The following is a 27,180-nucleotide window of genomic DNA, read 5'->3' as shown; positions in this document are numbered from 1 at the left end:
AGACGCACAGGACCATAAAATTACGTTCACACCAATCATTAAAGATTTCAAGAAGGTTTTGTAGTTCTAAACAGTCAGCATAGCCTCGAACAACTAGGTAAAACTTCAAGTCATCGGCAAAAAACAATTTACCTCCACGCAGTTACATCGTTCACAAATAAAGAGAAGAGCAGTGGTCCCAAAGTGCTACCCTGTGGAACTCCTGATCTGTTCGAGAAACAGTACGATGCGGAGTTTCCAATGCATTCAGTAACTTCACGTTGCACGAGATACGATCTAAGCCAGCTACAGAAGGAAGCAGAACATCCAATTTTTTAGAGCTTTGCTAGTAGAACGTCATACACAAACCTATAAAACGCAGCTTTAAGATCAGTGTAAATATATGGCATCCACTTGAAGTTTCTTGCATACATTTTCCATACAGAACGACGTAAAGCTGACTACATTCGTTCCCACGGAGCCACCAGGAAAGAAGCCATGTTGACATGTTTGCAGGAAGCAAACAATCTCTCATTTATCAGCGCCTCAAATAACCTAGATTCAACCTCAAGCGAGGTAATCCCACAGTAGTTTTCCACATTGCGTTTGTCTCCTTTCTTGAAAACAGGGAACATAGTAGAGCGTTCCCATAGTGCGGGAAATTTCCGCTGACGAAGTGACAGGTTGAAGAGCAAGGACAACGGAGCAGCTAAGATATCGGAGCACCAGATGGAATAACGCTCGGACCTGGTGAAACTGATGATTTGGTTTTACTCATCACAGAGAGAACCATTTGTACATCTACGGCAAAACATCCATGTTTACGACGTCGGTTGACACATCACGGCGGCTCGCTCAATTTCTGCTTGCGATGGGGAGTCATTCGAGAAGCATTGTGAAACTATTGGCTTTACAATGGCAGAAACCAAATTAAAGCAGTATTTTCAGTTTCTAGGTAACATCATATCTCGAACGTATCATGCATTTATAAGTCAATTAGCATGGGAGTAGACTTATGTCCAACCACTTCTCGTTAGATGCATATCTCCATAGAATAAACCTCTTGGACAGCGACATCTGTCGGTGTGGAAACAGTTCCGATGACATAGATCAAGCAGTTTGGCAATATAATGAGCGACTTTTGAATACACTCGAGGCACAAGGCCCTCCCTTTCAAAGACGTGTTGGGAACTCGCAAGCTCTGCTATATGCAGTCGATTTATGTGTTTTGCAAATGTCTAGTAGGTATACAAATTTAATTCTTTTGTATTTTGTCTCTCTTCAGTTTTTATTTGTCTTGTCCTCCCATCTCGATGCGGCTCATCGTCGTCCACTGGTCACCATGACCGGTCGAATTCCAGACAAATCTAGAACCCCAATACCGTTCGTACTGCCGATAATTCGGCCCAACTACTACTATATATGTCTAGTGAATGTCTAGCGTGAATTTTGTTAAAAATAATGAACAATTAATTATTGGTTCCGTAAAGCTAACGCGATTGAGCCTTCCCAATAAACGAACAATAAATAAAAAAAACAACAAGAACAGCCCTATGGGGTTGTACGCAATGGTGACATAAGACTATGTTGTCTTAGCATTAGCATTAGCATTAGCATCGAACAAGTTGCACAATATCGTAGGTGGTACGAATTCAAAACTATTAAGAGCAAGACGGATATCTATTACTGGACAGATAGTAAGTAGGAAGTAATTACTATCTCCCAGATAAAGACATATCCCGCTCCAACAGTTAAGGATTGTCCTGGCCACGTCCTTACAACTGGTAGGGATAGGAAAGGTATGTTAGTCCAACATTTACTTAAGAGAGATGCAGAGAACTCTACGACCCCTCATAAATGTCTCGGGAATTTAGGAATTATGTTAGTAGGGAAGGTAAGCCATAGGATACACCCAGTCAGTGTTGCTGGCATATGTAGTTTTTTTTTATTAATGTTGAAATTGCTGTCCGGATCATCTGCTGAAAGATAAGGTTGCTGAAATAAAATGAAAATATAACATAGTGAACTCGCCATCGTTGGGTGACATAAGACTATGTTGTCTTATATAATAAATGTTATTTGTTAACTGCAGCAGAAGCTTGTATTTTGTGTAGGAATAGGAATTTGAGCGAGGTTCTCTCTGTTTATACTTTTTAGTATGCGGCCTATGATTGCCCTAAAATGAATCTTTTGATATGGATTTTAGTTGGGCAGTTGACGGCAGTTGAGAACAGCCTTGATAGCTAGCTGCTTGGCGGGAAGCCTATCGTTGGGTACTGGAGAACAGCACCACGCACCACGCGGTGATTGAATAAAAACCTTTGTAATACTATTTTGTTCATCGAAATGTTTTACGATCCCTGTCACTGATTGTCATTAGATTTACGATACACCATACGTGACGGTTAGAATGAGAGTGCGCTTTATTTCATTTGGTTAACTTATCCTAAGGTACCATTTTGGAGGCACTTGAAGTTTTATGTATTAATTAACCAATAACCAAACGATGGGTTATGGGAGAGACTTCACAGTCAGCATTAATGCGCTGCCGGTGGGTTTGGAACAGCCATAGTATAATCAAGGGCGTAGCCAGGTTTCGAGCTAGGGAGGGGCGAAAAAAATTACTATGGAAAATTTTACCGAATGCCATTTCACCGAAAGCTTTTGTGTTGCTGAGTTTAGCGGGGAGTCAGTTCCACCCCCACTGCCCCCCTCTGACTAAGTCTATGAGTATAATGACTCTGAAATATGATTCTTTTGTTTTGTAGTACAACGTCTAATTGTGACATACCAGTGCAATGGACCGATGACTGACGAGGGTTATGGAAGAATTCGACCCTTATAAGTATAACGCTATGAGTTGGGTCTGCTATCCATAGTATGTTAGATTTAAACATAGGGGAACTGACATCCGATTGATGACCTTGACAAATGCCTAAAAACTACTCTTGAACAAATGTATGCTGGTACTAAAAAGATGATAATGCTGAGCTATTAGGGTGTTGAACACAGATGAGGCTGGTGAGCTGATTGTTGTTTGGAATGAGGGTGACGCGCTTAGCATAGATGGCCCACAGCGGCTCACGAAGAGCTACTGATTCCGATCAATGGCGGTGCGGCTTCTTCCTCCTTCTATAGATGCTCATGTGGGCTGCAGCTCGCTGCTTGCAGGTAGCCTTTCGTTGTGTACTGGAGAGAAATGTTCAACGCCACGCACCGAAAGCACTGCTGCTGCTGATGCCGACGACCACACACGGTGATTGGAACTGAATCCGATCAGCGGTTGAGGGCAGCCTTGATAGCTGGCTGCTTGCGGGGAGCCATTTGTTGTGTACTCTAGAACAACACCACTCATCACGCGGTGATTGAATAAACACTGTTTGGTGAGACCGGATGGAATTCAACTTTGAAATCTGTGTTAGAGAAATCGCTTTTCGCAGTCAATCGGTAATAATTTTAATTATAATAGCATCAGTTGCACATTCGTGCAATTTTCAATAGTGATAATTCAAAAAATTATAACCGATGTGTATGTATGTCTACTATATTACTGATTGATTGGTGATAAAATTATTGAAATTGGTCCAGGGGCAGCTGAGTTATTAACGTTCCAAATCTTTCAAAATTTCGTTACATGTTCCATTTTTGGTTTTCATAAAGTGTACCCCCATATATAAATCACAGACGTCAAAAAGTTATTTGGCATAACAATAAATCATAATCCGAAATTTCATGTAAACCTCTCCTTCCCCTTTGAGTGATTTTTCGATTATCAAAAAACTCAAACTTTCACAAATTCGCAGTGATACAGACTTATGCAGATTTTTGAGGCTGAACATATAAAATATTTATGGAGAGCCGAAAATACAGATGAAAAATATGGTATCACTGTTTGCGGCATCCGATTGAGCCCAAATTTGGCACAGGGCCTTTCGATTCAATAAACATTTTATATGGTCGATTTGGATTATTCGATGGTAACATTTTTGCCATACGTTCATTGGCAACTCCTTTTTATGAAAGGTAAGAAACCCGAATTAATAGCATTAATACATTTTTTTTTATAATTTTGTCTTCATACTTTTGAAATAACGGGTGTTTAATAAGAAATGAGAATGATTTCAATACCTTTATGTAATTAAAGTTATTAAAGTAATTAAAGTAGCGTCGTACCGCTGACCAGAGCCCCTTCTCCAATATTCATTGACGTTTTTTTGAAGAATAAACATTATGTTTTTAATAAAAAATACTGAATTCTTTGAAAAAAAAATTGTTTCTACTGGCTATATGACTGAAGAAATTCTAATTTTTTATTGAACATCCGTTATTACTCCTCTCGAAACTTTATTCATCCTTCTCTTCCGAACTAGATCTTGTTATCTAAAGGTACATGAACATCGCTAGTTTCTTGTAGAAACACACCATCATAGAGCGACGGCAGCATAAAGCCGGTTCAACACAGACGAAGTGATCATTGATCATCAACTACCACTAATACACATCTTGAAACATATGTTTCAGACAATGAACAGCCAAAAGACGATCGAAAGGAAAGAACGAAGAAACCACTCTTTTCTAGCCATTGCGATTTCGCTCGTTCATCAATCAAAGCGTATTAGCAGCTGCAGGTCAGTTGCAGTGCAGATTTCGGTCAATCAACTGTGGTTTAATTCATAAGCATTCCGTCCTACCAGAATGGTAAGTTTATCGATAGACTCTTTTACTATGAAGAAAGTAACAAACGTTCAATTTTAGAAGCCCTTATGGCCGACGCTTACGGCTGTAATCGTTGCACTTCTTGGAAAGGCCCCCAGCGTCGATGGTGCCAGAATTTTGCTCGTCTCTTCCTTCCCCGGGATGAGCCACTGGTTGACGTTCGAACATGTGGTGAATGAACTGCTCGAACGGGGACACGAAATCACCGCTATAACAAACTACCGGCTTCAGAACTCGAATCACACCGATCGTTACCGGGAGGTGCTGATCGAACCGATGTTCGATTTCGAAACTGATCTTCCGATGGAGTCGTACTATCGTACGTCGTCTTTTACGAATCCATTTTACAAACTGAAGATTCTGTGGTGGCTTGGACTGGCAACGACTCGACATGCTTTCGAGAGTGAAAACGTGCAACGGTTCATGCGTGAGGATGGCTTGAGTTTCGATTTGGTGATTGCCGAGCAGTTTGCCCAGGAGGCTTTTCTGATGTTCGGTCATAAGTACAAGGCTCCGATCGTCACCATTAGTAAGTGTGAATGCTCCAATGCCAAATGCATTCAAGACGTTCACTTTTATTTCATTACAGACACGTTAGGTTACACCGATTACATTGACCGTTCGTTTGGGATGATAACGCCGTTGTCATTCGTGCCCCATTTCTTCACGGAGCTCACCGATGAAATGAACTTTTACGAACGCTGCTTCAACGTGGTACTGACGATTTATGATTGGGCCTATCGGAAGTTCGTGTACCTACCGAAACACAATTCCATGGCAAGGCAGTACTTTAGCGATCGGAAAAATCCATCGATAGCTTTTCCTTCAGTGGAAGAACTGGATCGGAATGTGAGCGTGATTTTGTCCAATAATCACATCACGTCGTTCAGGCCAAGACCGAAGATGATCGGAATGGTTGACATTGCTGGACTCCATATAAGACCACCGAATGGTTTGCCGCAAGACATACAGGTAGCTTTGAATGTAATGTTTGAAATTTCCAATAATTTTCCATCCATAAATTTTAGAAATTCCTCGACTCGTCCCCATCCGGAACCATCTACATTAACTTTGGAACGTTCCTCCGCAGTTCGGCAATGCCACGGGAAACACTGGACGTATTCCTTCAGGTATTTCTAAATCTTCCACAGTACAACTTCCTCTGGAAATGGGAAACTGATCAATTGCCAGATCTTCCCCCGAACGTCCTTCTGCGGAAGTGGATACCGCAAAATGACGTCCTCGTCCACCCGAACGTGAAGCTTTTCGTCACCCATGGTGGCATATTCGGTGCCCAGGAAGCCGTCTACTGGGCCCGTCCGATGCTGTTTGTTCCCTTCTACGGCGATCAGCATGGGAATGCGCTGAAACTGCAAAAGGCCGGAGTTGGACTGACGATGAACATTGCGAACGTGACGGTCGACGAGTTTCAGGGAAAGGTACGGGAAATTGTGGAGAATCCCAGCTTCCAGCACAGTGCGAATCGACTGTCACGGTTGTTTAGGGACAATCCAACCGATCCGCTGGAGGAAGCCGTTTTCTGGATCGAGTACATCATTCGACATCACGGGGCCAGTCATCTGAAGTCGGCTGCGGTGAGGATGCCATGGTATCAATATCTGCTGTTGGATGTGGTGGCTGTAGCGGTTGTTGTTTTATATGCTATTGCGTGGCTTTTAAAATGCGTCTTTATTAAAATATGCGGTCTCAAACAAGATTCTGATAAGGAGACAGAAAAGAAGAAGAAGCTTTGAACAGTAGGATGATATACATACGAATAGGGGAAAGTGGGAAAGTTTGATCATCTTAAGAAAATCATCACTAATTTAGCATTAGCATTAGCATCGAACAAGTTGTACAATATCGTAGGTGGTACGAATTCAAAACTATGAAGAGCAAGACGGATATCTTAAGAAAATCATCACTAATGATACCAAATTCAGTGATAAATTCAAATGTTGTTTAACTAAATGGATAGTTCCAAGCCCTATAGACATCATGAATACAACTTGAATATAAATTGGCTCCTAGGTTTAAAAAATGTTTGTTTTATAACCGAAAGAAAGCCGTTGTAAAATAAGTACCCTATCGGGGTGGTCTGAACGATCCAGAAATATAGAAAACAATATAGTTCGTATGCCTCCGCCATGGCAGGACGGCCAAGCACAAGTCTTTATTAAAATATGCGGTCTCAAACAAGATTCTGATAAGGAGACAGAAAAGAAGAAGAAGCTTTGAACAGTAGGATGATATACATACGAATAGGGGAAAGTGGGAAAGTTTGATCATCTTAAGAAAATCATCACTAATTTAGCATTAGCATTAGCATCGAACAAGTTGTACAATATCGTAGGTGGTACGAATTCAAAACTATGAAGAGCAAGACGGATATCTTAAGAAAATCATCACTAATGATACCAAATTCAGTGATAAATTCAAATGTTGTTTAACTAAATGGATAGTTCCAAGCCCTATAGACATCATGAATACAACTTGAATATAAATTGGCTCCTAGGTTTAAAAAATGTTTGTTTTATAACCGAAAGAAAGCCGTTGTAAAATAAGTACCCTATCGGGGTGGTCTGAACGATCCAGAAATATAGAAAACAATATAGTTCGTATGCCTCCGCCATGGCAGGACGGCCAAGCACATCGGTGTGTTTCATTTCATTTATCCGTACTTATCCGTATCAAAACACAACGTAGGGATCCCACCCGTGCGCGATCATAATGGTGCCGTGACCAGGATCGTCGACACCGTCCCGGATCCAGCATCCGTCGAAGCACGTGGGACGATCTACTGGGCGCTGCCATTTTGCTCCCGCCATACTGCTGGCGGCGGATTGAATACATACAAGACTCGATCTATCGGGCAGCAGGTGATTAGCTGTCCAATTGTTTCTTCTGGTACTTTGGTCGCTTGTACACAACTTGGACACTCTTATCGGCCGGGACGACTCCTAGGGTCTTCTTGTGAACCAGTCCGCTGTAGCGGTACGAACTCAGGTTGATCAGGTTGTTGGCCTCCTATAAAGAAGTGTTCGTATCGTGCTGAACGGCTTATTGATGTTTCGGCGCTTCAGCAAGAAAGCGTTGTGATCACGGATGATCAACCAGTTCAGATGGGAAGATGTATCGGCCATTTTTGATTACCTACTTGCGTTGGCTGACAAGATGGAAAAGACTCGTTAGGTGACAGTGATCCACAGTTGAAAGAAGAGTACCACAGTTTCATGAAAGAGTACCTCTCCCTCGGCAATACGCGACTGGTCGAGACGGACGACGGATCTAGCTCACACATTTACTATCTACCCCACCACCCCGTTATAAAAGAAGAAAGCAGGACCACCAAGGTCAGAGTCGTTTTTGGCGGTTCGGCTCGTACTTCGACTGGCTTCTCATTGAACGAAGCCCTATGTGTGGGTCCGGTGGTCTAAGATGACCTTCTTTCAATTATTTTGCGATTTTTTACCTATCCTGTGGCACTCGTTGGAGACATCGCAAAGATGTATAGACAAATGCTGCTGCATCCCCAAGATTGTCCTTTACAGCTCATACTGTTCCGTTTTGACAAGAATACTCCCGTCCAAACGTTCGAATTGCGAACCGTAACCTACGGCTTAGCTCCATCCTCCTTTCTGGCAACCCGTACGCTCCAACAGCTCGCAATGGACGAAGGCCATGCGATACGTTGGGTGGCCCATCGCTGCGCAAGAACTTCTATGTTGATGACTTCATCGGAGGTGCTAATACGGTCGAAGAAGCTATCCAGCTTCGGGGGGAGCTTCCCTTAGCTCAGTTGGTAAAGGCGCAGCTACAAAGCAAGACCATGCTGGAGGCGGCTGGGTTCGATTCCCGGTCCGGTCTAGGAACTTTTCGGGTTGGAAAATTTCTCGACTTCCCTGGGCATAGAAGTATGATTGGACTTGCCACACAATCATGTCAATGCAAAAATGGTACAGGCATCGAAAGCTCTCAATTAATAACTGTGGAAGTGCATCTAGAACACTAAGTTGAGAGCACGCAATAATCCAATATGCGATATGCAATAAGCTTAAAATGCGAAGAAGAAGAAGAAGGGGGAGCTATCTAACTACTCAACAAAGGAGGATTAGAACTGAGGAAGTGGACCTCAAATCCTTTGGAAGTTCTTCAAGGCCTCGAAAGCAACCAGATCGGAACGCAATCAAGTCTGCAATTCAGCCCAAACGAAACCATCAAGACACTGGGCATTCGTTGGGAACCTGAGATGGATCAACTTCGCTTCGATTCTCAAGTGCAGACACGCGACGACCCTCCCACGAAACGATCCATCCTATCTGACATCGCCAGATTGTTCGATCCTGTTGGTCTAATTGCACCAGTCGTCGTCAAAGCAAAAATTCTCATGCAGGAGTTGTGGTCGCTTGCCTGTGAGTGGGATGATCCGGTGCCAAATGCCATTCGAGTGAAGTGGGAACAGTTTCGGAACGAGCTACCGAAGATCTCCGTCTACAGAGTTGACCGTTGTGCATTCCTACCAGACGCCAGCGTGGAACTACACACCTTCGCTGATGCCTCGACAACTGCCTATGGAGCATGCGTTTACGTTCGCTGTACAAACACCCAGGGAACAGTGAAAATAAGATTACTAGCTTCGAAAAGCAAGGTCGCTCCTTTGAAACGGCTGTCCATCGCCTGGCTAGAACTATATGCTTGCGTATTAGCGGCGCATTTACATCATCGCGTGAAGGAGTCTATCGGCGTACACGTGTCGGCATCGTACTTCTGGTCCGACTCAGCGGTGTGTCTGTACTGGCTTCGCGCACCACCGAGCACATGGAAGACATTTGTCGCGAATAGAGTGTCTGAAGTACAGCACTATACCCATGGAGGAAGATGGCATCACATATCTGGAACGGAAAACCCGGCCGATCTAGTGTCTCGTGGGATGTCAGTCGATGAATTTATCAGCAGCGAAGTTTGGAAGCATGGCCCAGCCTGGTTGGCGCATCCTCAGCAAACTTGGCCAATTTCGGATGCAGTCACCGCACCTGAGGAAGAATTGGAAGAAAATGTCGCTGTCGTATTAGTTCAAACCATACCCAGCATTAATCCATGGTTTCTGCGGTGGTCAACGTACACACGGCTGTTACACACAATCGGTTACTGCCTTCGCTTCGCAAGCAGAACTTGTTCTAAAGCCATAACCCAGCCACTTGCATCCCCCCAAGAGAGCCACATTAGCCCAGAAATGCTTACCGTTCAAGAGCTTGCCAATGCCAATACACTTCTTGTCGGTTTGGCCCAACAAGATGCGTTGAAGGAAGAAATCAGGGAGCTCCAACGAGGAAATCCCGTTTCAAAGCATTCGTTCACTCGACGCCAATGGGAATCATGCGCGTTGGTGGTCGGCTCAATCTTTCGCAGCTTCCCTACCAATCGAAACACCCTGCCCTCCTCCCTAAGAATCATCCGTTCTCCCGGCTGATCGGTGAGCATTACCACCGTCAACTTCTCCACGGTGACGGGCGTCTGCTGTTGTCCACGATACGCGAGGAATACTGGCCTCTCAATGGCAGAAATCTGGTCAAAAGCATCATCAGGAACTGTTTCCGCTGCTCACGTCATCGTCCGGTCCTTGCACAACAGAAAATTGGACAGCTACCAGCGTCAAGGGTCATCCAAAGTCGTCCATTCGCAGTTACAGGTGTTGATAACGCCGCTATATTTGAAGCCAATTCACAAACAGTAATATTCCCTTCTGTATTCGAGATCCAAGGAAGGGAATATTCCCTTTTATTAATGAACACTTTCTTAGCGATAGGTAAAGCATATTTTTGATTCTTACTTACTAAGTTAAATTCTCGAATTACAAAGTACTAGATATTCCTTAAACAATACTTATAGTAATGAAAGATAAATTGTTCTGTCAGAAAAAATCGTCTACCGCAGCATGAAGAACATTTTTAAAAAAATGGCACGTGATTGCTTGAGTACTATAATAAGTGGAGACCTGCGAGGGGATCTGGTTCGTTTGGCATAAGTACATTTGACACAATGCACACTTGGTATAAGGGACCTGGTATTTAAGAGATAATATTCAATCAGTAATTCCTCCTTTTAATTGCATCTAGTTCTTTCGTAAACAAATGTTTTTTAACTAACTTTAACAAAGACAGAAGTATTTTTTGAACAAATGATAGAAAAAGGAGCATTTCCTTCTTTGATTTAATAATGAAGAGATGGTTCTTGACGGCTTGAGGCTCGGTAGCTTTATGGTTACCGTCTCTGCTCACTGAGCAGAAGTTCCGGGAGTTCAATCCCAGGCCAGTCCCCTTTCTTGCAATTTTTCACTATGCCTTATTCTATCCCCACTAGATTTAAATAAAATTAAAAACAGTCTACTGTTTTTAAAATTAACCCAACCCACTAACAAACTATCCTTCCTGTGGCAATTGTGGAAAATGCAGAGGTAGACTCGGTCTCTAGTTACAACGTCAAACGTCCGCCTGATGCAATCCTGGCTCACCTGCAAATTTCCTTAGCTGCTCAGTTATCCACTTAGCATACATTTTATAAGCTACGGATATTCTTCTGAATTGGTCTGCTTCTGATGCCCCTGCTTTCTTTGGAATTGGTATTTGGGTTTTTTTTTCTTCCATTCGTTAGTCATTTCATTTCTAATGTACGCTTCTTCTTCTTCTTCTTCTTCTTCTTCTTCTTCTTCTTCTTCTTCTTCTTATTCGCATTTCAAGCTAATTGCTCAGTGCACATTAACTAATTGCGTGTTCTCAGCTTGGTGTTCTAAATGCACTTCCACAGTTATTAATTGAAAGCTTTCGATGCCAATACCAATGCATGACTTTGTATATTGTGTGGCAAGCACAATGATACTTTATGCCCTGGGAAGTCGAGAAAATTTCCAAACCCGAAAGATTCCCTTGACCGTACCGGGAATCGAACCCGCTGCCTCCGGCTTGGTGGTGCCGTGCCTTTACTGACTAGGCTATGAGGTCCCTAAGCTCTAATGTACGCATCCTGCATTATTTCTACTAATCTCTCAATTGAATATTCATCGGCACATGTTGAATACAGAATGCATTCAATTTCTTCTATTGTTGGTGGGTTTGTCAATGGGATATCATAATGTTATAAACAAAATTCTATTTCTGGGCCCTCACAAGTAGGGCTTTTGATCTAATTTCCGTCATACTAAGCACAACCCGCGTTTTACCTTTTTTTTCAACCGGTTTGAACAAAAATGCAATATTTCTGTCAAAGACGACTTCTTTATTTATTCACCTTTCCATACCTTGGGTGGAATTTGATAAAGAGTCACAAATTGTTGAGATATTGTTTAAAATCTAATACTGCTTCTTGATTCTAAATTCGTCCTACGAGTTTCAATTCCGTCCAAACGCATTGAAACGCCATTAGATTTTCTTCGTCCTACGGATAAACGTAGAAAAAGGGGATTCAGCAGGAGCACTTCTTTTGTTTTGAGCTAACGCATAGGAACAAAGCTATTCTCCTTCAATACAAGTCATGTTTTGTGAAAATCGGTTGGATCATTGTTGAGAACGAACATTCTCGTCCTGGTACCTAGCAGGTTTATTACGTAAAAACCCATATTGATCCACCGGGCAGGTGAATAGAACCTTTATTAAACAGTATAATCTCTTTTTTGATATTATTCCTAGATAGAGGACTGGATCTAGTTCATGAACATTACGAGCTACAACCCAACAAACAATTTTAGTTGCAGACTAGCTTATACAGGCAAAAATTAACTGTATAAGCCAATTTTTGGCTGTATAAGCTAATCTGCAGCTAAAATGGTTAGTTGGGAAGTAAATTAAACATGACTAATCCTAGGGAATACATATTTGGCAGGATCGCCAATGTGATATCCTGCTTACTTCTAAGATGATCGATCTTCATCGTGTTCTTCTTCTCTTCTTAATACACATATTTACAATTGAACACCAAATCCGCATACGACACAATCGATCGAGATCAGCTATGGCAGATTATGCACGAGTACGGATTTCCGGATAAGCTGACCTGATAGGTCAAGGCGACAATGGATCGAGTGATGGGCAGTGCATTGTTCGAGTATCAGGGTCCCTTAGACAAAGGGCAAGGGCAAAGTGATGAACTTTCGTGTCTGCTTTAAAATCGCGTTAGAAGGTGTGATAAGAAGAGCTGGGAAAGACACGAGTGGCACGATCTTCAGGGAATCCATCCAGCTTCTTGACTTCGCCGATAACATCGACATCATGGCAAGGAACTTTGAGACGATGGCGGAAACGTACATCAGACTGACGACTGAAGCTAGGCGGATTGGACTTGCTTTCAATGCATCGAAGACGAAATACATGAGAGGAAGAGGTTCTAGGGAAGACCATGTTAGCCTCCCACCTCTAGCTCAGGTTGACGGTGTCGAAATTGAGCTGGTCAAGTTCGTGTGAGTTCGTGTATGTGGGCTCACTAGTGATGATCAAAAATGATACATTAAGCATTGCGGCAGGGAATCGTGCCTACATTGCACTCCGGAGGACGCTCTGGTCGAATAAAATTCGCCGCCGCATGAAGTGCACTATTTACAAGACGCTGTTTAGACCAGTGGTCGTCTACGGCCACGAGACATAGACTATGCTCGTGTTTTCGAACGGAAGGTGTTGCGTACCATCTGAGTACGGTGAAGTGTAGATGGATGACGGAACGTGGGAAGGCGAATGAACCAAGAATTGCATCAGCTTCTAGGAGAGTCATCCATCGTCCATACTGCAAAAATTGGGCGACTACGGGGGGCTGGCACGTCGAAAGTAAAAATGGTTCTCGAAAGCAACAGGAACAAAAAGAAGAGGCACGCAGCGGGCAAGGTGGATCGACCAAGTTTAAGGCGACCTGCGGACCCTTCGAAGACTACAAGGCTGGCTACATGTGGTCATGGATCGAGTAAAGTGGAGACATCAAGGCCTTAGTCTGGTTGGTAAGACAAGTGTCCCTGCAGCCATGTTTAGACGTGCCAGCTATTCGAATCGAAGATGTTATGCCTCAGAACATCCCGGCGGCGCCGACTGAGATTGGACCCAGGCCTGCTGGGGTGAGAGGTAATCACGCTAATGTCTCATTAGTTTTGTTCGTGAATTACCAGTTCTGATAGCGATTGTAAGAATGAGGATGATGTATAGACCAAGATTCAAAGCGCTAGTTACACTTATGAATAAATCCATACAAAAATTAGGGAAATATTGTCAAAAATATTGATGGCATAAAGTTAAACTGTCATTAATTTTATCAATCTTCAAATATTGAGAAAAAAAAACTACCAGGAACAGCCCTATGGGGTTGTACGCAATGGTGACGTAGGACTACGTGGTCTTATATAATAAATCTTATTTGTTAACTGCAGCAGGAGCTTGTGTTTTGCGTAGGAATAGGAATTTGAGCGGTTCTCTCTGTTTATACTCTTTAGTATGATGCGCTTGACATAGATGGCCCACAGCTACTCACAAAGAGCTACTGATTCCGATCAATATCGGTGTGGCTTCTTCCTCCTTCTATTAATGCTCATGTTGGCTCCAGCTCGCTGCTTGCAGCAGCCTTTCATTATGTACTGGAGAACACCACCACTCACCACGCGGTGATTGAATAAAAACCGTTTGGTGAGACCGGCTAGAATTCAACTTTGAAATCTGTGTTAGGGAAATTGGGTTTCACAGGAAATCTGTGATAATCTTTATTTTCATAGCAACAATTGCACATTCGTGCAATTTTCGATAGTGATATTTTGAAAAATGATAAAGTCTTTAACTTATCAGATGCGTAGAAATATTTCTGATCGATTGGTCATAGATTTATTGAAATTGGTCCAGAGGCAGCTCAGTTATTAACGTTCAAAATCTTTCATAATTTTGTTACATGTTCCATTTTCGGTTTTCACAAAGTTTACCCCCATATAGAAATCACAGACGTAGTCCTAGGTCAAAATTGAAGTTGAATACGATTATTGTTAATATACTGACATGTGTAACATCCGCTGCTTAGCGAGGTTATGCAAATTGCTCAGTTTATGCACGGGTGCAAGCTATTTCGAAACAACCCAAATTTGAGTAGGATCTACTCATATCCACCAAAATTGAGTAAACAAAGTTGGGACTGACAAGATGACGAATGAACAACATCGACCTGAATCCGAATGTTAATTTGTTATCTTGTCAGTTACAATCTTGTTTGCTCAATATTGGGTATTTTTATATGTTTTTTCTCATTTTCCAATAGGTCATTGAGGTTTTAAACATGGGGATAATGAACTTATCGGTGAGTTCCTGCACTTTTTGCGATTAAGAATAAACTGAACTATAATTTGGGTTGATCTTATCGGTTGTGCACAAATTTAAAGGGACAAAATACAACTGGTCTTATTTAAAAACATTGTAAACATGAAAACTCTTGGCATCAACACGATACAAATGCGTACGATTACTCGCGTCACTTTTCAAATAGACCAATCTACATTGATCGATTCTCTTCATCGACTATCTCTTTCGTTAATAACTTTCCTTCATTCATATTGCGTGCTAGTTTTCTATATAGCCTGTTAAAAGAAAGTATTACTAAGCGTATTGGACAATAAGCATGTTATTGGAGCCGAGTTATTAACTAAAGAGAAAGTCTATGAAGAGAATCAATCATTGTATTTATTTATTTAACTACCATCTTTGACATTTTAAAGTGACTTAATCCTATTCTTAAAAACTGGTCTACTTATATTAAAATCAAAAACATCACACACATCATTAAACAGTCTGCAACATCTATCGAGAGGATTGTTATAACCGTAAGCAGTACGATGTCCGGGAGTCCACAGAAAGTAATAGTTGCGTAGACGGCGAGCTGGAGTGTGGAAATTGATGTTCCCGAGCAAACAACTACAGTCAATATGATTACTAATCATTTCAAATATGAACATCCTCTGGAGAAAGACTCGGCGATTTGTTAGTGTTTGCAGTTCAATAAGCGCACATATATGCTCATACGGAGGTAAGCTATCTGGATTTGTCCATGGCAGACGTCGTAATGCAAACTTTATAAACTGTTTCTGGATTCTCTCGATGCGCAGTACATGAACAGCATTATATGGAGCCCAAATTTGTACTCCATATTCAAGAACACTGCGGACCATAGAGCAGTGCAGCGCTTTCAGGGCGTACACGTCGTCGAATTGTGCAGTATTGCGGCGCAAAAATCCTAGCATGGAGTTGGCCTTTGCAACTGTCATGGATATTTGCTCGTTTAACCGTAGTTTACTGTCCAAGATGAGCCCAAGATCCTTAATGGCATTAACCCTTTCCAGTGGCGATTGATTCATAGAGTAATCAAAAATGATCGGAGAGTGAGAGCGGGTAAGGGTAATCATTTTGCATTTGGCAGCATTGGCTTGCATTCCATTCATCTGACACGAGGATGACCATCGCTCTATATCAGCTTTTAGTGCGCAACAATCCACGATCGATTTGATCACACGGTACAGCTTAAGATCATCTGCATATAGCAACTTACAGGAACTTAGCATAGCACACATGTCGTTAATAAACAGAACGAAAATGAGAGGTGACTCCCTTGTGGAACCCCCGATGGTATATTGAATACCTCGGATCTGGAATCACGTATCTTAACGAAAGCTTGCCTGGATGATAAGTATGATTTCAACCAACAAACGATTCACGATGGAAGACCAAGGTGGTTTAGCTTCATAATGGCTAGGTCGTGAGGGACTTTGTCAAAAGCCTTAGAGAAGTCGATGTAAACGGAGTCCACTTGCTGATGCTTCTCGATGCTACCTATAAGAGTGTTCGTGTAAGTCATCAAGTTAGAGACTGTCGAGCGCTTTTTCATGAATCCATGCTGAAACTCTGAGATTATGGGTTGAACAGCTGGATACAACTTCTCATGCAGAAAACTTTCGAGAACTTTGGCCAAGCAGTTCAGGATCGAGATAGGTCGGTAATTTTCCACTTTGTGCATGTTACCGGACTTCAAGATTGGTGTAATTGAGGCGAGCTTCCAGGCATCAGGAAAAACGCCATCCTTAAGCGATCGATTGAAAATAGACATAACGGGAGTGGCCAACGATGCTGCACAGTTCGTGACGAAAGACGGTGCAATACGGTCCGGGCCTGGACCTTTCGATGGCTTGACTGAGCAAAGGGCTTTGAGAATAGCGTCTTGACTGAAGATGAGCTGCTGCAGGTGAATGTCTTATCTTGGTAGCTGATCAATGTATTGCTGCGGTGGAGGAGTTTGATCGGGTTCGAAAACACTTCGGAAAAAGTCAGCGAAAAGGTCAGTAGAAGCGGTGTCGGTGGTGGAGCTTCTACTACCGTAGGTGACGTCCACGGGAATACCAGCTGATCTTTTCCGAGAGTTGATCAATGTAGATTGGTCTACTTAAAAGGTGACGCGAGATTTCTTCTTCAGATGATAACGCCCAAACAAAACAATAAGCTGACTTAAAAAACGGGGTAAAACGACATGCTTGTATCAACCATGGATGGCTATCGGTCACAGACGGCAAGACGTGTGAAAATCGATTCTAATACCTATGTTACGGTAGTAACAAAGGTAATAAGCGGGAATCTCCAACACCGTTAACTAAAATCATTATACCCTGTAAATTTCCGGAACCGGAAGTCAGATCGGTATGAAATTTTTTTCACAATTAGATGTGGATGAGGTCTTTCTACAATGAAAAAAATCATATTGATGATGTTTACCGTTGATATAAAAAAAAATAATCATTAACTAAAACCTTACTGCCCTATATATCTCCAGAACCGGAAGTCAGATCGAGAAAAAAAATTCAATAGCGATCAATGGCGCAATGGGGCTTTTCAAACGAGATATCAACCATATTGATCGGATAAGCCATCTCGAAAAAAAAAAGCTTGCCTAGATGAAACGCGTCCACAGACGTACATACAGACATCAGTAAATTTCATCTTTTTTTTTTTTTACTAGTTCGTTTATTTACTAGGCTCAGTCGTGTGTGACACTTTGCGGAGCCAAAATCAGTAATGTTTGATTTATATTTTAAATAGCAGTATTTCTATGTTAGTATTGGGTACCAATTACTCGTGGCGGGCTCGAGGTTAATAGGTAACAATTTCAATTGGAAGGATCTAGGTAGGAAACTGGTTTCTGAAGCCTCCTTCAGATACTACTCTCGGACGGTTGACCAAATCCTGGCTGGGCAGGGGCAAGTAGCACAGGAACAGGAGGATAATAAGACTGGGACACAATGGCGGGAAATTGTTTGGAAAGGAGGGGATAGTCACATCAAACTCTAACATCAGACAAACAAAGGAATTCGTAGATCGCTTGCATGTAGGGAAGATCACGTGTTCCCAATACATCTCTGAAGGGTTGTCTACCTCGGGCCACTAGGATATCCAATAGTTGTGCTCTGGAGGCGTCATTACCCGGGCAATACCAAACTGCGTGATCGATGTCATCATAACCGGTTCTGCACCTACATATATTGCTGTCAACGAGGTTTATTCTATAGAGATGTTTCAAAAATTCATCATGTGAAATTCTTCTATCATAAATCTCGCCTTGTTGTGCGCCCACCTTTGCGAGAGAGTCTGCCTTCTCATTGCCTGGGATTGAGCAATGTGAGGGGACCCATACAAAGGTAATCATATATGATCTTTCGACCAGCAAACTCATCTGCTCCCTTACCTTTGAAAGGAAATAAGATGAGTGCCTACCTTGTTTCATCGACCGAGACTGAGACTATCCGAGAAGATGAAGTAATGGTCTATGGGCATATCGGAAATCATCCCCAATGCGAAGTTGATTGCTGCTAGCTCAGCAACATAAACGGAACAAGGTTCCTGAAGTTTCCGAAAGGCGGTTGAGTATTCATTGAAGACGCCGAAGCCAGTGGATCCATCAATGCGTGATCCATCAGTGAAAAATCTTCTATTGCAATTGACTTGTTGGTACTTTTCAGCAAAAATGCGGGGAATTGAGATAGGTCGAAGTTGATCTGGAACTCCTTGAATAGCCTGTTTCAAGGAGAGATCATATTCAATGGGGGAACTGTAGTTAGTAAAGCGTACACGAGGGGGGTTATAGCACGGAAGGCTAATATCCGATGACATATAATTAAGATAGATTCGCACGAATCTAGACTGGATGCTCAATTCGAGCATTTCTTCGAAGTTTTCAATCACAAGGTTGTTACTGACATTTAATCAATATTCTTAATGAGAGCTCCCAGAAACGGTTCTGCAGGGGTTTTACGCCCGCTAGGACCTCTAGGCTCATATTGTGTGTTGAATGCATACAGCCAAGGGCAATACGTAAACAATGATATTGAATACGTTCCAATTTGATTAGGTGGCTTTTTCTTGCCGACTGGAAGCAAAAAGAGCCATACTCAAAAACTGAAAGAATAGTCGTTTTATATAGTTTAATGAGGTCTTCCGGGTGAGCACCCCACCATGTCCCGGAAATTGATCGTAGAAAGTTGATCCTTTGTTGACACTTTTGTTTCAAATACGTAATATGGGTACCCCAAGTGCATTTTGAATCAAACCAGACTCCAAGGTATTTGAAGGTTAAAGATTGGGTAATGTCTCTGAAAAATTTCATCTTGCCGGGTCGATTTTTCATGTTCAATTTGATTCTACGGTCTCGCAATCAAACTGTCTAGCCAGATCGAGCTGAGTTCTATCGATTGGGAATGTTTTATACAGATGAGATAGCTTGTGTGGATAGCTATCGGTCACAGACGGCAAGAAGTGTGAAATCGATTCTAATACCTATGTTACGGTAGTAACAAAAGTAAAATCAAATTAAAATCTAACAATTTTTCTTCGATAATGCATCTTAACGAAAATGTCGGCGATTGCTCGGAAAAAATTGCAATCTAGGGGAAATGGCTCTAATGTTGACCTATGGATCTAACATTGGGCCCATCGCTAAAAATCTGCTATTGATCAATTTTATCTAGATGAACGCGGTACTAATGGATATTTTTGGTTGCTATTGAAAATTTAGTCGATTTCTGAATTTATGTATGGGCCCAAATTAGGGACACTTAGGCCGACATTACATACATTTCCCCTATTCCCATTTATTTTTTCACGAATTCTTCTAGGGGACAGAAAAGAATCTCCTTCCAGCAACATGATCGCACAACAAACAGAAAGATGTCCCAATGAGTGGGGAGAAGAACCCGCCCTTTATCCACGAAATTTTATCAACAGGGAGTTGACATTGCCACTCTCCCCCATCCAAATCTCTTCAATCAGGTGCCCTGACGGTCCCTCTAAATCAGTGCTGTAAATTCTCAAAATCAATTGAACATTTTTGATGAAAATGAGAAATACAGCTATCCGCTATCAAAAGGGACCTCCTTCGAATGGGCGATATCAGTTGCTTAGTCATTTGACGAAGGCATGGAACATTCTCATAAACCCAAAATTGACCCGACAACAACACGACATTGGGCCAACATCGACCTTAAATTTGCCTTACATTGATCCAACATCGGGTCGACTTGTCTGTTCGGGACCTTTGCTGGGTTTCTTCCATACTCCACTGTTGTATATCCAATGATAGTGAGTGACTCAATTTACAGTGACGAAGAGCTTCGAATGAGAAAAAGGGTCTTCAAAATATGGTCATGTGAGAATTTGTTTTCACTTAATTGATTGAATGGTTGTATTGGTTCATCTTCAATTGAATGATACGAAAATTAACAGGACTGCTCTAAATCCCAGCATTGTTTTGTGTTTATATATGAGCAATAATAAAACTTCATCAACCCGATCCGTAGCTTTCTCAAAGTTGTCCTTGCTCGCTTTCTACTCTCTCTGTATACAATTTTCACACTGCCGAACTCTAACGGAACTATCAACTCTATACCTTCGTCTCCTCATCGATAGTATAAAATGACCGCTTTAAGTCTGTTATTTGAAACTAAGCATCTTCAACTATGATTTTTTTTTTTAATTTTAAACGATCGCAGCAACTTCGCTGTTTCTTGACGTCTGTCCAATTTTCGTAAATAAATAAATAAATAAAAAGAAAATAAAAAAATAAATATATAGATACATAAACAAAGAAAAAATAAAATAAAAAAATAAATAAATAAATGGATTAATAGATCTATAAATAACTAACTAAATAAATAGATAAATTAATAGATACATAAATAAATTATTTAATCAATTAATTAATTAATTATTTAATTAATTAATTAATTAATAGAAATATCAATAAAAAAGTAAAAAAAAAAAATTCATTCATTCATATATCAATCAATCAATAATTAAATCAAAAATTACTTTAATACTGTAAGTTTAGCTAATTAGTGACAGGAAGTATCAAAACTGTAGAGATATTATTGTCAATTTCGCAAAGTTGTAAACGTGGAACGAAAAATGACACCGAAAATAATGCAAAATCGTTGTTCTCCGAAATTCATATTTATTTTAGTTGGTGCGTATCATTTTTATGAACTTATTTTTACTATGCTGCTTATAAGTATGAAACGGGTCAAAATGAGGTTGGAACCGATTCTGGATTTTTCTTTAACTTACTTCACTTTAGCGCCAAGCAAGACGATCGAGATCGCTTGCATGTGAAGCAGCAAGATTGTTTACCCGGCGAGACTCAGGGCAAGTCCTTCAAATTTAAAAAGAAAAACCTAATCGAAATCCGACCAATAAACCTACGAGTAGGACGATACTCGACTTAAATCGGGAACATAAGATTCGAACGAACCGACGAATACCCAATCAATCACCCTTTCTTCCTTCAATTACCTGTGTGATTGACTTACTTCGAAAATTCTTGTTTCCGTACACTGGGCCTAATCTAATTCTACACTATTCAATAAAATTTTCCAAATTCTGTAACGGTGTACTAATGAACTCCAACCGCTAGCAACTCTTCCTCGATATCGCTTCTTTTTTTTGTTCAATTTGGGGCTACGTCCGCATGGGTTGCTGTCTGACTTGGAAAGGACCTATTGATTGGGGTTTTACTTCTGCAGAGTCATCTTACACTAGAATCGACGCGAGTTCCCTTATCAGTCTAAAATTTGGTGCTCCTCACTTAAGATAACTGTCCTTATAGGAATGCATTTTGATAGGCATGTATAGTGGTACTTACATTGACCACCAGAGGCGCTACTGATCCAAAAAAAGTGCTCGAATATTGCTGTTTCGATTCCAAGCCGATTTGAATCGATCTTTTCGAAGCGAAAAGAAAGTCAATTAAAACGTTGTTTGTAACAAGTGGAGCTTAAAACCTGCCGAAGAAAGCGTTAAGCTAGTAGTCCAATAAAAAAGATAGGACTTAAAGTTTATGTCCATTTTATAACTTGAACAGTTTTCATTCGGAATAGCCTGTTCGTTGAGATGAACTTGTTCACCAAAAGTCTATCTGTTGGTAAAATGTATGCCCTCCCATTTCAATGTATTTACTTAATGAACAGCTCTCTACCGAATGCAAACCTTTTCGATTTAGATCGCTATCATCCCAGAACCACATCGCTCGTTTCGGCAAGCGCAAATATCTTTCTCTGACCGCGCACACAGTCAAGTGCCAACCGTCGTTCGAAGAACACCACGGATATTTACATCGTCAAAATCTCACTTCTTAAAACTATTTTTTTTTTTTTTGCCCTCCTCCTAATAAGAGTGAACGCTTGTGGGTGATAACAAATCTCATTAAGACATTTAAATACTGCTATAGCTTCTGCAACCTTCGATTATTCAAAAGCAAATTCGGCACGTGTGGAAACAATCGAACGTGATTTTCACTCATTTGCATCACTAACCAGTGAAAACGCTGCACGGGTGATTGATTTTAGCACGTTGGTGCCTGGAAGTAGTCTCTCCGGTGGAGACGCAGCGTTGTTTACTGATCAAATCGAGATCGTCGCGAGGTAGACGGGCTCGTGGAAGTTTTGATTCTTGACCTATCGCAACCTACTAAACCAGTCTAGAGCTCAGGCAAATCAAATACCGGCAGACATTGTGATGAATGCGAAATGTCCGTTGAATGCGGCAACATAAGGTGCAACTTAATCGTCATAAATTTGATGACATCGCCACTGGCGGCAGTGCATCGTGAGCCTGCTGAAGCGACGGATCCGGCAAAATCAGCGAAAACTGTCTACGCCGCCACCGTAAAGTACACAGCTGCTGCTGTTTTTTTTTTTTAGGTTATATAAGAGAGTGCAACGGTTTGGCTGCGTTGGTGATCTTAATTTAGTTTAGCGTCGTGCGATCGGGAACAAATTTCATCAAAATGGTACGTAATTAAGGGACCGGGTAAAGTTTTCTGGCAGTGATAAGATTAAAAAGATTTGCAGCTGAAGTGTGTGTTAGCGATGACAATGACAGTGAAATAAAAATCGGTTTCACCGCTTGGAAATGGGGTCAATGTGAAGAAGGTGCCAAGTTTTATATCACGCCCGTTGCGGTTGCAAATCAATGTATTTTTAGAAGGTCGTCTTAATTTTAGACATTTTGTTTACAATCCGAGCTGTATTCTAACGCCATGTTTTGGCTACGGTCGTGATGAAACTTTGTGCAGGAATTTCTCAAGCTAGCGGTGAATTTAACATGAATGAAATCAAGTCAAGCAAACTTTCGCTTTTGAAATTATAAAAACATAACGAAATCAGTGTGTTTAAGCAAGTGTATTGATTTGTTTCTTCTTCTTTTATTACGGAATTTGCGTTTCAAATGGAACTTATTGTAGCTTGGTCCCATTTTAGGTTATTGGACAAAATTCAATGATTGTTTAAATGAGGAAATGATTTTCGGCTCCCATAATTACACTAGAATAACCAGAAGCTAAGCCGTGCGGGACAAAAAATGTGACAAAATTGGATCAACTAATTAAACATGTAAAACATTTCTTTATTGTTGGTCCATGGATCTGAAGATTAGTTCCTTCAATAAGTCTGGACTATATACATAATTAATGGTTGCTAACGATAAATGTATCAAAAGGCTTTTTGATCTAATTTCCTTTCCGTTCTACTAAGCGGACAAGGGACCTCGATTGTGGACGTCTTAAAGCTTACTGATTGTGAACAAGCAATCATGCTTTTTGTAATGAAAGCACATAGGGGAAATGGCTTTTTATGTTAGCTTAATTTTCGTGTCCCCAAAGGCATTGCGTCTAGAAAATCATATCATGAAGGTTTTTTTTTCAAAAATATACATTCTTGAAAAACTTGCTTGTACGCTGCAGTCCATTCTAAGAATTGCCTTGTTGCATTTGTTGTATGAAACATATGCAGAAAATGTCAAAAATTCAACCTTATTGATAGTCAAAGTTAAAAGTTTAATTTGCAATACGTGTATAAATAGGATGGCAATCCATAAAGAGTGGCGAAAATGTTTCAACTGTACCATATTATAAGATTAAATTTTAAATTTCAGAATAATTATAAACTACAGCTTTGATTCCAATAACGCACTCGATAATATTACTGCCCTAATTCACAACCAATGTTCTTTCAATACATGCGGTTCCATTTATATCTCTTCGGCACCCTCTTCGACCTAAACATACCATACCTTGTGTCACATATCTTATCTCCGTTATTATAATTATTTGCATTTCGGCAGCATTTCACACCGATTCAATATTTACTACTCGCATTGCTTGCATTTGGCTGTCGTCTCACGAGCTGCTCCAAGATACTGGTGCTTGTTCCATTTCCTGCGCCAAGCCACTGGCTTTGGTTGGATCACTTCGTCCAAGAAATGCTGCACCGTGGCCATCAGGTAACGGCCGTTACCAACTTTCCCTCCAAAACCCGAAATCCCAACTACACGGAGATACTGATCGATCCACCCTACGACATACCGCACTACTGTGAGTTTGCCTAGCCTCAAGCGTAATGCTTAAAGTTCTCTGAAGCTGAACCAATGAAATTTGTATTTCAGTTCCCATATCGGACATATTCGACTCCAAGTACAGCAGTGACTGGTCGAATCTGATGCTCTACTGGAAGGCGGGCCTCACCACGACGCAATATGCCCTGGAAAACGTCAACGTGCAGCAGTTCATCGAGCAGGATGACACTGACTTTGATTTGGTCATTTCGGAGCAGTTCTACCAGGAGGCGTTCCTGATGTTTGCCCACAAATACCGGGCCCCCATCGTGACTATAGGTTTGCCCTGGTTTGAGGTGTTTGAGTAAATAATGGCTTTGGCTCGAATTTTAGGAACCCTAGGTCATGCGGACTTTATGGACCGAGCGATGGGACTGCTGACCCCATGGTCCTTCGTCCCGCATCCGATCTTGCTGTACGTGGATGATATGACATTCAGTCAGAGGTGCTACAATTTTCTACTATCGCTGACCGATGCTGTGATACGCAAGTTCTACTATCTACCGCGGCAGGATAAACTGGCCAAGAAGTACTTTGCCGCCATCGAAGGTAGGTCTGCAATATAATCATCACTTCTTTTTTTTTGACAAAATATGTCTACCCTCCAGGCCCAGAATCCTTCCCCTCCGTGTACGAACTGGAAAAGTCCATCTCGGTAATGCTAATCAACAGTCACATGTCAACCTCACCACCGCGACCTTCGATAACCGGCCTGGTAAACGTAGCAGGTGCTCATATCAAGCCAGCCAAACCGCTCCCGGTGGATATCCAACGGTTCCTGGACGGTGCCACCGAGGGAGCCATTTTCTTCAGCCTAGGATCGTACGTAAAGAGTTCCGACATGCCCAAGGACAAACTGAAGGCATTTTTCGAAGTGTTTCGAAACTTAAAGCAAAGGGTTCTGTGGAAATTCGAGGACGAATCGATGGTCAATGTTCCGAAGAACGTGATGATCCGAAAGTGGTTGCCGCAAAGTGACGTTTTGGCTCATCGGAAAATCGTACTGTTTATAACCCACGGTGGTATGTTCGGTAGTCAGGAAGGAATCTTCCGAGGAGTGCCGATGTTGTTTATTCCATTCTACGGAGACCAGCATCGTAATGCCTTGAAGGCGGAACGGGCTGGGTACGCGTTGACGCTGAACTTTGCCGATGTTAATGCCATCACGTTGGGATCGAGAATCAATGAGCTGCTCACGAACCCGACTTACACTCGGCTGGGGAAGAAAGCTTCCGAACTGTTCCGGGATAATCTCGTCCCCCCGATGGAGGAAGCCATGCACTGGATCGAGTACGTCATTCGTCACAAGGGTGCCAAACATTTAAAGGCTACATCGGTGGACCTCAGTTGGTGGCAGTACTTGATGTGGGACGTGGTTGCATTTTTCGCTGGCACTCTAGTACTCTCTACTTACATCATTTACAAAATCTTAACTGCATTTTGCGAAAAATCAACCAAGCACAAATCGAAAGACCAGAAACGAAACCTCATTTCACCTAAAGCGAAGAATAGCAAGAAAGTGAAGAACACCTGAACGGTTATTAATCGAGAACAAATATATGTATTTCCTAATTTCAATTTAATTTTCCGAAAAGGCCTCATTTTCTGTTCCGTGCTGTTCTGCTTTGATCATAACTTCCAGTAGCACGTCATAAATAGCGCCCTGTACTCCATTCGCAACCGCGTGTATAACGTCCGGAGTAAGGTGTATTTCCAACTTTTTAAGGACTTTCCTATTCAGCGTGTCCCAATTGTCCAGCTTCCGGACGATGGCGAAGCCTTTGGTGTAGTTGTGCATATCCACCAAGCGAGGAAAAAGGTGATGAAGAATTTCCGCTACCAGTACTGGAATTTGAAATAGTAAACGTTGATGGATTTCTAATCACAACTATAGGTTGAACCTACCTCCATCCGCTAGATCTCGGCTGAGCTTCCTGACGGGACAGGATAGCCGGAAATTCAATACCCACTTCAGGATAACGGATTGCTCCTCCGATGACAGCATGGTTTTCTTTAATGTTGCACAAAGGTGTGATTTACAATGTTTATGTTTTAAAGTTGTATTTCCATTGCTTGCTGTGATCATCATTTTCTTTCCACAGCTTTCCACGTGCACGGACAGAGAAGGCAGAGAGCGATTAGGATCACTGCAGGTAAAGTTCCACAACTGACTAGCCCTTTCGGGACGACGCTGCACAATTGTGTTGGTCGGACTTAATCACTTAACATCCAATTGTATGTTATGAAATCACTTTATTTTATATTGCAATCAACAGGGTTGCCAGCGAGCCGGGAATACCAGGAAATATCCGGTTTTTTTTATTTTCCTTGATCGACACCAGGGAACCGGGGACCAACGGCTTTACTTCCCTTCCGAAGGAAGGCGTGATCAGAGATGTTATGCCTCAGAACATCCCGGCGGTGCCGACTGGGATTGAACCCAGGCCTGATGGGGGGAAAGGTAATCACGCTTACCACTACACCACCGGCGCCGCTATCCGGGAATTTGAAAAGTAACCGGGAAAAACCCGGGAATTCGTTGAGAGACTGGAAAAAAATT

General features: G+C 41.7%; 3 protein-coding genes across 3 annotated transcripts; 2 read left to right on the top strand and 1 right to left on the bottom strand.

Annotated features, from left to right (window-relative positions):
* The first annotated feature begins 4,614 nt into the window (after nucleotides 1-4,614).
* LOC135709968 (UDP-glycosyltransferase UGT5-like) lies at nucleotides 4,615-6,449 on the top strand. The gene is made up of 4 exons (XM_065232424.1): nucleotides 4,615-4,677; nucleotides 4,735-5,224; nucleotides 5,285-5,667; nucleotides 5,724-6,449. The coding sequence occupies exons 1-4, from the start codon at nucleotides 4,675-4,677 to the stop codon at nucleotides 6,447-6,449; spliced, it is 1,602 nt and encodes a 533-aa protein (XP_065088496.1). The 5' UTR covers nucleotides 4,615-4,674.
* A 15,884-nt stretch (nucleotides 6,450-22,333) lies between these two features.
* On the top strand, nucleotides 22,334-26,176 carry LOC135709962 (UDP-glycosyltransferase UGT5-like). Its single transcript, XM_065232419.1, has 5 exons — nucleotides 22,334-23,019; nucleotides 24,351-24,600; nucleotides 24,672-24,899; nucleotides 24,954-25,169; nucleotides 25,229-26,176. The coding sequence occupies exons 1-5, from the start codon at nucleotides 23,017-23,019 to the stop codon at nucleotides 26,152-26,154; spliced, it is 1,623 nt and encodes a 540-aa protein (XP_065088491.1). The 5' UTR covers nucleotides 22,334-23,016; the 3' UTR covers nucleotides 26,155-26,176.
* Nucleotides 26,177-26,199: 23 nt separating this feature from the next.
* On the bottom strand, nucleotides 26,200-26,625 carry LOC135709778 (sperm flagellar protein 1-like). The gene is made up of 2 exons (XM_065232171.1): nucleotides 26,526-26,625; nucleotides 26,200-26,465 (listed from the first exon to the last, which is right to left on the bottom strand). Exons 1-2 carry the CDS (start codon nucleotides 26,623-26,625, stop codon nucleotides 26,200-26,202), a joined length of 366 nt encoding a protein of 121 aa, XP_065088243.1.
* Between the last annotated feature and the right edge of the window lie 555 nt (nucleotides 26,626-27,180).

Source organism: Ochlerotatus camptorhynchus, unplaced genomic scaffold (genome assembly GCF_037179485.1).
Source record: "Ochlerotatus camptorhynchus isolate MF236.1 unplaced genomic scaffold, CSIRO-AGI_Acam_v1.1 ptg000036l, whole genome shotgun sequence".
Classification (NCBI taxonomy): domain Eukaryota; kingdom Metazoa; phylum Arthropoda; class Insecta; order Diptera; family Culicidae; genus Ochlerotatus; species Ochlerotatus camptorhynchus.
Note: the sequence above shows the minus strand (reverse complement) of the source record. Positions and strands in the feature narration are given on the sequence as shown.

Coding starts and splice junctions, on each gene's coding strand:
- LOC135709968 (XM_065232424.1), top strand. Junction 5,225..5,284: donor GGCTCCGATCGTCACCATTA/GTAAGTGTGAAT, acceptor ATTTCATTACAG/ACACGTTAGGTTACACCGAT. Junction 5,668..5,723: donor GTTTGCCGCAAGACATACAG/GTAGCTTTGAAT, acceptor CATAAATTTTAG/AAATTCCTCGACTCGTCCCC.
- LOC135709962 (XM_065232419.1), top strand. Junction 24,601..24,671: donor CTACGACATACCGCACTACT/GTGAGTTTGCCT, acceptor TTTGTATTTCAG/TTCCCATATCGGACATATTC. Junction 25,170..25,228: donor GTACTTTGCCGCCATCGAAG/GTAGGTCTGCAA, acceptor TCTACCCTCCAG/GCCCAGAATCCTTCCCCTCC.
- LOC135709778 (XM_065232171.1), bottom strand. CDS start 26,625: ATGCTGTCATCGGAGGAGCAATCCGTTATCCTGAAGTGGGTATTGAAT. Junction 26,466..26,525: donor CCGAGATCTAGCGGATGGAG/GTAGGTTCAACC, acceptor TTCAAATTCCAG/TACTGGTAGCGGAAATTCTT.